General features: G+C 40.4%; 1 protein-coding gene across 2 annotated transcripts in view; it reads right to left on the bottom strand.

Moving 5' to 3' along the window:
* ARHGAP10 (Rho GTPase activating protein 10) overlaps positions 1-13,852 on the bottom strand; it is a 101,150-nt gene that overhangs the window by 42,020 nt on the left and 45,278 nt on the right. For both annotated transcript variants that reach the window (XM_081926026.1, XM_081926027.1), the window contains exons 9-14: positions 13,635-13,741; positions 11,945-12,039; positions 9,758-9,839; positions 9,037-9,079; positions 8,796-8,861; positions 3,112-3,186 (exon numbers count right to left, since the gene is read on the bottom strand). In XM_081926026.1, the coding sequence (XP_081782152.1) occupies positions 3,112-3,186; positions 8,796-8,861; positions 9,037-9,079; positions 9,758-9,839; positions 11,945-12,039; positions 13,635-13,741 (468 nt within the window). The remainder of the gene's footprint in view (positions 1-3,111; positions 3,187-8,795; positions 8,862-9,036; positions 9,080-9,757; positions 9,840-11,944; positions 12,040-13,634; positions 13,742-13,852) is intronic.

Raw genomic sequence — 13,852 nt, 5'->3', positions numbered from 1 at the left:
TTTGTATCCAACCCTTCTCACCAAGAACAGCCAAAACTGGTGCTCTGAACCAAAATGATCCAGAACTTGAACCCAAGAAGTGAGCTGCAAGGGGGCAAACGGGAAAAGAGTTGGGTGTTAGTTAGAGCCATCCATTTCCCTATACACATACCCAACAAATTTGCTGGGCATTTTGCTAGTTGATATATTATATAGTTACATATGAAGATGATGTGTTGATTGTTATTTAGGGATTAGTACAGAGATCTTTACCCAATGCCCAGTAATGTTCTGCAGGTAAGGAAAAAAAATGTATTTGAACAAAACAAACTGGATCAGATTTTTGTTTGTTCTGTTACCATACCATGGGTTGGGTCCAGACTTCCAACTGTTGATAATGAATTCCTCCATTAAGAGATCTATAAGCTCAGGATATGATCTGAAGGAACATAAAGCCACTACTTTGCTGAAGCTAACCTGTTGTGCTTGAATGTATGACCAGCTTGGAACTACGTGTAAACTACCTTGGGTTAATGATGAAAGTCAGGTGGGATATAAATAGACAGCAACAGCACCATTGTATGTTTGTTGGGGTAGTGAATCAATATTGTGTGATATCCACAGTCAAGACCAGTTTTGTGACTGGTGCGTACAGCACTTTTTCAAAACTCAAAATGTGACAGCTGGTTCAAAGAGATTGGCAGCCCCTGGCCTACTCATAAACCAGAATGTGATACTTGAGTGAATTAACTATCACTTTAGACCAGTGTTTCCCAACCGGTGTTCCGCGGCACACTAGTGTGCCGCGAGACGTTGCCTGGTGTGCCGTGGGAGGGAGGCAGGCGAGTCGGGCGGCGAGAGGCCTTAGGCGCCCTGCAGAAAGGCGTCCTCTTTGTGGGTGGGTTCTCCCCCCTCCCTTAGCGCATCGTATTTACTTGGGGATTCTGGAGAGGGGGGCGGGGGCGCGCTGGCCCCGAGCGGAACAGGCGCTCCGTCGTCCCCACCTCCCTCTCCTCAGTAGCTCCGAGCCGACTGACTGAGGGTGGGACGCGGCCAGCGGCGTCCTCTCTCTCTCTCTCCGACTCCCAGCACCGCTTTTCCCGAGGCGGGCGCGCGCCTAAGGCTGAATGGGAGCAGCCTGGAGGCTTGGCGGCCTCTCAGCGGCTCATGACAGGCGTCCCCGAGGCGGGAGGTGCTGAGCAGGGGCTCTGCGAGAGGGCGCGAGGGATGCGTGGTGGTGCCTGCGCGCGCGTGACTTAAGAGGGCGACCTGCTGCCTCTCCTCTCTCTCCCCTCCCTCCCCTCATGGGCACGGAGTCCCCGGCACAGCTTGGCGCTACTACAGCTACAGCTGCTGCTGCTCCTGCTTGGATGAAGGCGGCGGCTTCTTCCTAACGCCCAGCCTCTGAGGGACCGCAGTCTCCCGCCCTTTTTTTTTTTTTTTTGGCGGGATGCTGAGGTAAAGGATCCCCTCGCGCGCGGGTGGGCATCTCTTTGGGCAGGGCGCGTGTGGAGGCTTAAGGTGGGGAGTGTGGAGGGGTTGCCGCTTGCGAGGGGAGGGTTCATATTGTATTGGGCTGCGGTGTGGGCGACACGGCTCTCCAATGGCCAGCCCGCGGAGGAACATTGAGTTGGAGCATTATACTGTGGAACTATATGACAGTACACGCTTGGCTGAAAAACACCTTTGCCTCCCAACAAATTATGCAGCAGTGCAGAGCTAAAGAAAGAAAGCACAACTGCATAAGAATATGTGACTATCTTAAACTCTCAAAATATTTATTTAGCTAAAATTATTTTCATAATATCACGGACCTAGATCAGCAAACCTCCCTTTAAGGTAGTTACCATTTCATGTGAATGCAATAATTCACTTTATTGTATTCATTCTAAATGAACATGGAACTGCCTTCAGTTGTTTCTTTGCTATTTTAAATATCCCAAGTGTATTGTTAATAGCTAAACAACTTCCTTATGAAAACTCTGAATTCCAGAGCAACCACCCACATCTATTTTGTTTCAGTGGCTTTTGATAATCTTCTTTTTCAGTTCCCAATACTTCCCGATGCTTCAAGATTCAGGGAGGTTTATATGCCATCTTTGAACACCACAAAATTGCTAACAGTGATTAAAGATATCAAGTAAATTAATATTTAGCAACATCATTATGACAAACTGACATGACATGGGATACAAGATCTCAAGCCTGACATGCTATCGTAACTCCTAATAGACAGCCTGTTAAAACAGAGCCATACAGGTGGCAAGGATTTGACAGCAGCATATAATATAAAAGTGCTTTGCCATTCACATAATGTCTGGGGTAATGAAATGAATTCACTTGCTGGTTTCCTCTAGTTTTCTCTGCCAAAGAACACTGTGTTATCAGCACAGATGGAGCATGCATGGTTCTGGAGAGGAGCCTGTTGCAAACTAGCTTCTCTGAATATCAATGAATCCTTGAGAATCAGACCCATGCTGCTGTGAGGTGACAGGTCTGGGAGACTCAGAAAACTGAAATAATCCCACTGGTCTCATCTGACTGCATGTATTGTCAAGCGCTCTGGACAAGAAGTCTGGAAATAACGCAGTTTTGACTGCTGTGGCGGGGTTAGATGATAGGCAGGTGAAGAATTTCATCTAAATACCCATACCTTGGGGAAGGTGATGAGGTACAGCCAGAATTGTGGGTTGGGATAAAGAGAAAGTTAAAACTTCACAAAAAATGGTACTAGGAGAAAACTTCTTACAGGATCACTACCAATCAAAATAATAAAGGATATTAACATATAAGGTTTGCACTTAATAGATGTGCAACAATATTCAGCTAGGAAATTTAATCTGAAATAATTCATTCATTTACTATCAACTACAGTCAGTCTTCTATCACTCCTTATATGACATTTCCTCTTGATATGAAGCTACAAGCTCCTCTGATCTACTTTAAGAATTAGTTTATGTGCCATCTATGATTTCTCCAAAACAGTATACTGAACATCTTAGGGACCAAGATTCTAGAAACCGAAATGCAATTCACTTGAATCCTTCTGTAAGTTTTTATCCAGTACAAATGGGCTGAGTATGGCATGGTAGAAGAGGATAGAAAAAGTGGATATAAAAATAAGAGGCATACCCATCAACAAATTCAGAAGTCTCTGGACCCTTGAACTCACCCCCACAACTCTGTACAGTCCTTGGTCATTTATACCTGGTGGGGATACAAAAGCATAACCCGAAGGCATTAGAAAGGTAAGCTTTAAAACGTCTCCTGAACAATCAATCTCAAAACTGCATTCATTATCATAACTTCTGTAAAAAGGGTGCAAGACACCTAGGAAAGAGAAGGTAAGTGGGAAACATGCTTTAGACTTATTATATTTATTTACACAACTATTGAGAATTAATTTTTTCATCTGGAGTAAGAGGAATGCACACCTTAATTTAAAATTCCTGAAAAGACACTGAGATTTCATTTCATGGATATGGTAAGTTGAGGGACTGTGGCAGCTTTGGAGTCTCTAAACAGGAACATCACTCATACACATGTATCACTGAAAACATTTTCATATGTTCAACGCCTTTCTCTCTGGATGGTCTAGGCTGTAATGAATGGGTAATTTGTCCTCAGTTACAGCACACAGCAAAATAACCAATTCAGAGAAAGCTCCTAAGAACAAGGCAGTGGTCAACAATTGTCAGGCTTTGGGTCAGATTTGGCTCACTGTTCACCAACTGCTAACACTACATTGTTTCCTATAACATGGATAAAGATATAACATACCAGCTCTCTCTCAACACCCATTTCAAATCTGCCACCAGCTGAGCTGGAATTCTCACCCACAAAACCAGGTGACAAAAGGAAAATGGGGGAAGATTCAAGAAGGAAAGAGAAGGATACCAGTAGCAAGGAAACAGGCATCTCTTAACTATAAAGTGCCTACTTTAACAGAAAATAGTAATTTCTGTGGGATTTGTCATCCTGTCACTTCAGTACTAACAAAACTTGTGGCAAACCGACCACCCATATATGAATAAAAAGCCTGAGGCATGTGTAAATATTCATCTACAAGTATGTCTGATGCCTTCATGAAAATTATTATGCAACACAAAGCCCAGAAGGATTTAACTGGAAGTACTTTTAACTATGTGGATACATTCTGAAGACAAGAGTAGGATCAAACTACATCCCCCCCCCCCCATTAAACATTGTTTTATCACTGATATGATTGGGTGTACCAAAACCACAATAACCACTTTTCAATCAGTAGAAAATCAATCAATCAATCAATCAATCAATATCTCTCTCTCTCTCTCTCTCTCTCTCTCTCTCTCACACACACACACACACACACATGATACTTTGTACAAGTACTTGTATAATTTATACCATCACATTCCTCTTCCTAGTATATCCAGCATGAACTGCCCAAAGAACCAAGCAGGACTGAGTAATGGAACAATTGCAATTTCTATGCAGCAATTATGAATAGCCTTCTCTGAAGTCCAGAGACAGAAACTGGAAATCTAGGCTATTTGTACTTTCAAGATGTTTCTGTACATATTATTGATCACTGTCAGACTCTTGATTTTATTAATCAATGTTACTTATGCAAAATTCTGAGCATCCCCATCTAGGGGAATGGAGTTATCACAGTGCAGGGCAGTATCATACAAGTCCTACCATCTCCATTCCTAAGCCTGCATTTTATAGGTGAACTCTTGAAACTGTTTGTCACTTGCTACACATATGCTCATCAACATACCTTTGTCAAATGAACCAAATCCACATAGCTATGACTTCCAAAGTAAAGTCTACAAGATGTCATACCCCAGAAACCTGGACAGAATTTTGGTTACATTGCAGAATACTCACTCTCATTCCTCTTAGTACTATTAGTTTAATAAAACAGGCTGGCTTTTATAGGATCCCCAAGCCCATGACTGGCTCATGAGCCCTCAGTAGTGTGCATACAGCTCCTGTCATAAATCCAAGTGATAATGAAACCACAAAGCAGAACTTGAGATTTAATCAAAAATTTGATGGCATTACATAGTGTAAATCAGGGGTGAGGGATCTTTGACTGTCCAGATGTTGCTGAACTACAACTCCCGCCAGCCCAGCAAACATGGCCAATGGCCAGGAATGATGGGAGTTGTAGTTCACCAATAGCAGGTTGCCCATAGGTTCTGCACGCCTGGTGTAAACAGTCAGGAAAGTGTAATTCTTCAACTCAGATCTCAAGGGCAGTTTAAAATTTAATAAAATAAAGGAGCGAAACCATGAGATAAAGGAAGATATTTCACTTTTTCATGTCATTTGCAACCCAAAACTTTTTTAATGCATAAAGGAAAGTTAGATGCTGATACAGAGCCTGCTACATCACTAGGTTTAATGCTAAGAATCTCAAAGAGCTGAAAACATTCTTGACAACCAATTCAGCTTATTGTTTGTGTACGTCTCAAAAGTTGCAGCTCTGATTGTGTATTGATTTTCTGAGTTGCTAACATTACAGACATTAAGAACAAGTATGCTGACTCAAGAAACTGGTGACTTCAGTGGATACCACAATAAGGATCCAGGCCAAGCCTGAAGAACCATATGAACATGCACTACTATAGAACCATATCACAATAGTCATACTGAAAACTCTAAATAGGTAACTATATAATTGGTTAGATGGCTGCCCTCAACCATTAATTACAATAGGTAAGGCATAATAATGAATGATAATATTTTTTTGAAAAAATATACACGATTTTTTTGTTGTTGTTTAGTCATTTAGTCGTGTCCAACACTTCGCCAGGCACTCCTGTCTTCCACTGCCTCCCGCAGTTTGGTCAAACTCATGTCGGTTGAGAACACTGTCCAAGCATCTCGTCCTCTGTCGTCGCCTTCTCCTTGTGCCCTCCATCTTTTCCAACATCAGGGTCTTTTCCAGGGAGTCTTATCTTCTTCACGAGGTAGCCAAAGTACTGGAGCCTCAGCTTCAAGATCTGTCCTTCCAGTGAGCACTCAGGGCTGATTTCCTTAAGAATGGATAGGTTTGATCTTCTTGCAGTCCATGGGATTCTCAAGAGTCTCCTCCAGCACCATAATTCAAAAGCATCAATTCTTTGGTGATCAGCCTTCTTTATGGTCCAGCTCTCACTTCCATACATCACTACTGGGAAAACCATAGCTTTAACTATATGGACCTTTGTCAGCAAGGTACTGTCTGAAAACCCAATACATTTTCTAAGAGTATCTGATGGCAGCTATTAAATATCTTCCCTAATATGCTGAATATTAAAGCCAAACACAGGAACAGATGTAGGACTTTCCCAACATATTTTTCTTTGACTATAGCAGCTGAAAATTCCCCCAAAATTGCATGAAGGGCCATGTTAATTGGTGGGGTGGGGGGATTTTTAACCCTTTCTTACCAAACTATAGCCCAATAGAAATGGTCCCTTAAGATCGTTGGCTGGTGGTATAGAAGGCAGGTACACTACGTGTACCTATCTTGTAGCAGCTGGAGGGGGTGATTTCTATTGAGAAACAGCATGGGGGATTAATCCCCACAAGCACCACACCCCCAGTCAAATTCTGTCCCTTGCCGCCTCCCCCACTTACCTAAAGGAAAAGGCATTGGGAGAATCTATCATATCTATTCCAGCAATAAAATAACCTTAGTCACAAGGTGACTTACTTTAAAAAAATTGGGGATGCTGTAAGAACCAGTTGCTGACTTTATCTCAGCCAGAAATATTAGTAGGAAACTTAGTATAAAAGACAGCACATTTTTTGTTCAGCTACTAGTAGCATTCTTTGGAAACAGGGTATTTCTAACATTGAGAAAACAAGTCCATGGCCATTGATGCAACTCTGTACAAGTCTCCTTGAGGGTTGTATAATACAGAGTAGGGTCAGTAGCACCCTTCTTTCCAGCTTCAAGACCACACTTACAAGATGTAGGAGTTATCACTTTCTTCTTTTTTAAACCAGTCTTTACGTATGATGAAAACCTTCACCTAATAAATTTCTGTTTCAGACTGCTGTTAAATGTGACAATGCTTACCATTTAAATTCTCCCTAACAGATATGCTTGAGGTCTTTTATTATCTTGTATCTCCCAAGCACCACTGGTAACTTTGAGGCAAAAGGCTTACATTTATTTAGAGGATCAAAAACAACATTTCACTGATACCACAGCAAACCTGTAGTATATTTAATTTTTTAAAAGAGCATTAGTTTGTGACAGTAAAGTTAAATATACTACAAGCACATTTTGAAGATCAAAATGTTTATATGACTGGCATCCTACAAAACTATTCTTTAAGGTTTTTATGATTCATTGCATAAAAGACCACCTATCTGCTGGATAAATCACATTTCTTCTCCATCGGGAACTTTCCCCCCAGTTTCTCACGAATGAAGCATATATACATTTGCTACAGAAATACAAAGAATGACAGCTTACTGCTGCCCTCTATCTTCACAAAATGTATACTAGATGTTTGTCAGAGAAACTTAATGAGTTCTAAAAAGGAGGAAAGAAAAATGTACTCCAAACATATAAAATATATAATGAATGTGGATACAGGTAAGACCGAGCTGCATAAACAGTGTCTTTTACCACTGCCACTATTCACCACGTTAAAACATAACATAAATCAGTATGGAATTCTTATGAAGCTGTTCTGTGTTAGATGCTTAAAGGCAAGTGATAGTTGTGTCCTACAAATGTTAAGCCACATCACGCTATATACTAGATCAATGGTTACTGAAGCTCCCCCCGCCCCCTTGAAAATTGATCTGGATAAGTTACTGGAAAATCCAAATAAGAGGAATTAAACTGTCTAACTATTCATGCCCTTATAGTATTTCAAAGGGTCAGAAGATACTGCAGCCTCATGAAGGGAAGGTGATGAGATATACAGTGCATGTCAAAAAGTACAGTGAAATAAATGAATCTCACATTGATTCACTGGGCCCCAAGTTAAGACTAGGTATCTGAAATATTTAATGCAAATCTCAAATTGACTTAATACTTTTTAATTATACCTGGCTTTTATAATTGAATTCAAGTTAATGCTTGCTTCTGCAGTTAAAGAGAAATGTTTAAGTAAGAAGGTCTGATCCACATAATCTAAAAAATGCAGAATTAACACTTAAAAATTATCCTGCTGTTGCCCAAAGAGCTGCCTGGTTAGGCTTGTCAACTTAATATTCCATTAGGTATGTAGAAATCCTATTTAGTGCTTCTATCCCATCTTCAAATGTAAATTGGTGGTGCATTGACAAGAGCTATGGCAAAGTAGAATGACAGTAAAGCCACATGAAATAAGCCCAAAATAAATATTTTCTGATGCATGATCCTAAGTAACAGAGACCGCTATGTGCATCCCCTCCCACTGTATCCCCTACCAGTGGATTTCAAGAGTGAATCTCCAGGTTGCAATCTGGCAACCATAATCAGAATATATGCAGACACAACTACACACACACACACACACACATTTTATCTTCCATCACAACAAAGCTGCTACATCTGGGAATAAAACCTTAGGTTTCTAAGTTTGGAGCCAGTGCATGGTTCTTGTAAGGACTATTCCATGGTATATGAATACTATGATCCATTAAGACAAATGCTGTAAAACTCGCACCCATTCCCCCCAAAATGTATTGTCATTTGTCTTCTAGCACTTTTGCGCGGAAATGTCCTTTCCCTCTCGTAATACCGAAATCCCTATTAAAGCTCTGACGATCACTCTCTGCCTCTAAGCTCAACCAATAAACCTTCATGAAACACAACCTTGAACTGAGTTTGTCATTACCTCTTGTTTCAACAGCATTTATGCATCTTCTCAGAATTGTGAACCCAAGCTTATCCAACTGTGCACCTAGAAGGAGAAACAGTTTGAAAATATCTCAGGTCTATAGTACACTTCCCTTACAACAATATAAAGACTAACAAAGGGAAGAAATGCAAAATTAAGCTTACTCAAACTTATAACTGTTGCTTCTTCAAAATCAAGGTAATTTTTAACAAAATTACAACTGAAGACAAGTACTTACTTCCTTCTCTTTTTATGTTAGCCCTGTTCAAATTGAGAAACACCTGGCAAAGAGAGAAAGAAAAAAATATATGTACACTCAAATGCAGCCTTTTTTTGGGGGGGGGTGAGAAAAAATAATCAATATCTTCCCTGCTAAACAGGGGAAGTGGGCTGTTCCATCATAGCCAACAAAAAATTATGGTGCATCAGTACTGGAAGTTAAGGATCAGTCAGCCCATCACTTGTAGTCCATGCTGGCCTGATTCACATGTCAAATTAAACCAGTGGTTCTCAAACTTTTTTCTCTGGGCCACACTTTCAGAATAAAATTTTGCTCACACGACACTGAATTTTTTATCGATAAGAAACACATTAGAAAACAAAAAAGAAACAACATCTAGAGGTGCTTAATTTAAAACACAGAACACAACTACTTTCTAATACGATCACCAAGAGAGTATAAAACAACGCAGCTAAATAAGAAACATAAATCATTCCCAAAAATTGAATACTAATTGTCCTTGAAACTTTCTGACACAGTTGCCATCCTCTCTGGCCACATCAGTATGGCATGCCACACCCTTTGAGAACCATTTTAACTAGATTTTAATGTGGTGTGCAAACCAGGTTGCTGTGACAATGCTCAACCTATATTAACAGCATAAAGAAACAGGAGGTTGGTCTATGTTGTAATATTTTGCCATCTCAACAACAACAAAAAATCATAGTTTTCTTCTTACAGCTTCTTTTCCATCTAAGGCTTCGAACCACTGGTTTCTGTCCTCTTCTGAGAATGCTTGCATGGTAACAGGCATACCAGGTCTACCAAAGCACAAATGAAGGTAAATAATTAATTTTTAAAATCTCTAATGAACATTAATAATCCTGTCTAAATTATTATCATAGGCACTCTACAAAAGCAATATGGGCATGTTTGAAACCATCAAATATCCTTGAAGTTGACATGTAATATAGTCCACTATAACCCTTATTTTAAAAGAAGTATTAAAGGGAAGATACAATAGTCAAACCAAAAAGGATTGGGGAACAGGCAGGACAATAGATCAAAAAATTGTTATGCAGTATTATTTCTAGTTGCGTTAGTGTTATGTGGATCAGGGGCACAAGAAAGAATCTACCTGTCTTACTTGTTTAAATTTAGTTTAAAAAGTGCTTAAGATCAAATGAGCAGCCTTTGATCCCATTTTACACAAACTTATTAGAAATCCTGAACATCATTTTTACGCTGCTACAACGAACATAGGGCTGCCTTTACAGGCTATCTGCAAACAACTGTTAGTGCAAAATACTGCAACACAGTTGGTTATTAAGTGGGACTAGACATAGAACACAACTTTGGTCCTTAAGAGAGTTACAGTAGACTTCCTGACCATTTTGGAATGCAATTCATAATTATGGTTCTGATCTTTAGGATCTGGTTAGGGTCAGGATCTGGTTACTTGAAGGACTGCCTCTTCCTGCATAAATGTAATCTGCACATTAAGATCAGACTTGTTGGCCTTGCTCTTAGATCCTGCCCATGAACTGGATGATGACTGCTTTAAGGGCCTCCTCTGTTGAAGTACCCCATTTTTTGAATTCCCCTCCCAGAATTGCACCATTTTGGGGTGTGTGTTTTTACTAGCCCAGGCCTTTTTCAGTGTTTGTTGTAGTGATGTGGTTTTGCGCTGGCATTTTATTTTATGGCTGGGTGACGCAGCTACATGTTTTATTGTGATTTTATAGCTTTCTTGCTAAAGAGCATCCTATAAACTTTCTAAATAAATATGTAAGTTGCTACAAGGTGAACCGGGTGAAAAGGTGAGCAGGCATCCAGGAGTGGCATGCTTTAAACTTGTTTGGTGTTATGGTTCAAGTAAGTCTTTTTCATAGAGATTCCATGCTTGTATTCACAAACCCAAAACACAAATACACAAAAACTGGAATAAATGAATTCAGCTGTCCTTTACTGCCATAAAACTGATATGTCTATTTAGGGAGCGGGGAGGCACTGAGGGCTTCATGCCAGCACTAGGTATGGTCAAAGCAAGTAGGTCGAATGTTTCGGCTCCCGAATGATTGAAAACTGGAAGTGACTATTCCAGTTTTCTAATGTTTTTTTGGAAACCGAATGTCCAACGGGGCTTCTGCGGCTTCTGATTGGCTGTAGGAGCTTCCTGCAGCCAATCAGAAGCTGTGCTTTGGAAATGGAATGTTTCGGAAGTTGAACGGACTTCCAGAATAGATTCTAATTGACTTCTGAGGTACGAATGTATGCCCAAAGTTGCCATAGGCACCTTGCACTCACTGCTACACAAGACACATGTCTCTCTTGCTCACACAAAAACAAATACAGTGGTACTTCAGGTTAAGTACTAAATTTGTTCCGAAGGTCCATTCTTAACCTGAAACTGTTCTTAACCTGAAGCACCACTTTAGCTAATGGGGCCTCCTGCTGCCGCCGGAGCACGATTTCTGTTCTCATCCTGAAGCAAAGTTCTTAACCTGAAGCACTATTTCTGGGTTAACGGAGTCTATAAACTGAAGCGTATGTAACCCGAGGTACCACTGTACACAGAAGGTGCCTCCCAGCCCGCTTCCTCAGCTTTGTCTTGTTCATGAACAGGGATGATATCGTTATCTCCAGTCACATTGGGGATTTGCAGAGAGGCTGAAACCTCTTTGCCCAGCTCAGCATGCAAAATGGGAATCAACACCAGGTCATTAAAGAAAGAAATATGCCATCAAATTGCAAATCTTATGGACCGTGAACAATTGCTTGGAGGCTAGAAATGCTCACAGGACAGCTATCAATTTTTCCTTGTTGGTAGCCATAACTTCCCTGTTTTACTTCTGTGCATTTGAAAAACTTGAGATTAAATGCATTATAGGGGAACATAATATTAATATTTACCTGACCAACTTACCGATCTAGTGCTTCCATGTCAAAACAGAACCGCCTATCTATAGTATCAGTATTCCTTTTGGTACAGTACTTAAGGAGAAGGACTTCCAGCTCACCCTGAAAAATTTCATTATATGAAACCTTTAATATAGGAGGCATTATTAAAAACGTAAAGAAAAATCATAAATCAGGTAGCACATGTTTATTTAATATTGCAATTTCTAGATTCTGATGTGCACAGAAATTTACTTATTCTTGTCATTCAGTTTCTTTATGTAAGTCTTCTTCAGTATCGACGACTTCTTGGATTCAAACATGCTTTACACACACACACAAAATGCACCATCAGGTGTACCTCCAACGTGGGTTGTCTATAAGTATATCATGGTTGGGTAACACTTTTTAGACCAGGAGCTGCATTCTCTTTTTAGTGTTTTACCCAGGAGCATATGCAAGTGTGAGTGGGCCCTTTGAATAGAATTCAAGTTGCAACCAGGCAAACACACTTGGGTACAGAATAGGACTGGTGAGGGGTATGGCCTAGAGACAGTTTTGAGGATCAGATAAGAGTCCTACCTAGAGGGCCACAATTGGTCCCCAGGCCTGGGATTCCCTACCCTGAGCGGATGTGAGGGTGATCTAGCTGAGACATCTGTCACCCTACCCTGAGCTATGGAATGAGAATGAGAGAGGGGCACAGAAAGAAAGACTATTGCTATCAGAAGGCCATGGAGAGTCACGTGGTTGTATCCAACAAAGTTGTTTCATTAATGAAAGGACTTCTCCTCCCTCTCCTCCCCTATGCACTCATAGATCTGTTCTGGGGATCCCCCTAACCCTTTAGAGCTGGTGTGGAGGAGGCATGAAGAGTGAAGAGGCAGGGAAAATTCTGTTATATAATTTTTGCAAGTTCACTGGATACAACCCATGGAGTTTGCATCTGGTCACAGTCTTAAGGTGGTACAAGGCACAAGGTAGTAGACATTCAAATGAGGCTCTACTAAGTGATATGCCAGGTGTGCTTGGTTTGCGGTTTCAAATATGGGGGAAATCAACCACTGTATGTTCTTTCTTCCCAGCAGCCCTAAGTACAACCTGATGCCTGCAGACCCTGATTTGATTGTCTGCTACTCCTATCATTACCACACATGGTGTCTTAAGACTGTGACCAGATGCAGACTCCATAGCTTCACCATAAGACAACTTTTTCCTTTCTCTCTACCCTGTTTACTATCTAGCCTGATGAAGAGTTCTGTAGAACTCAAAAGCTTTCAAAATATTTCATGATATTTTGGCTGGCCTGTGAACATATTGCCCTAATCTGAATTTTTGAATTTGTTGAAAGGTTCCAGATATTACAGACACAGAAAGCCTACAAAATAAAGTAGACATAAAGCTACTAAAAAACTTTTCAGATGAATGTACTTTTTTGCATTCCCCTAGCTAGTTATTCTCAAACTAAACTTTAATCCCTTTGGCATTAATGCAATATTGCAGATAAAATAAGAACATTTTGGGATAGCATCTCCTCTGCTCTTTACAACCCAACCCTAGAACTTTTCCAGAATTCTAATCATTTCATTATTATACCTTACTATACTTAAAACAAAAAATGTCAACTACACAGTGAAGAACTATAGAGCATGCCTTATCTCTCATACTCTCATTTAGATACAGGGCACAAAGTACAATGAAATGTGAAATGTACTCACAATCTTTCCTCCTGACCTGTGCTCAAAGGGTATCATTGTAAACTTCTTAGTGTCCTTCTTGTACATGCAGTAATGTTTTACCCAGCTGGACCCAAATGGTGCAGGTCCTTCAACAAAACAGAAATGCTCAGTTTTAGAAGTATTTAAACATACATACTTTTCTATTTACATACATTTCTGCTCTGAATCTATTTTACAAACTTTTGTACTGAAAAGAT

This window comes from Podarcis melisellensis (assembly GCF_964234715.1).
Source record: "Podarcis melisellensis genome assembly, chromosome: 9".
Classification (NCBI taxonomy): domain Eukaryota; kingdom Metazoa; phylum Chordata; class Lepidosauria; order Squamata; family Lacertidae; genus Podarcis; species Podarcis melisellensis.
Note: the sequence above shows the minus strand (reverse complement) of the source record. Positions and strands in the feature narration are given on the sequence as shown.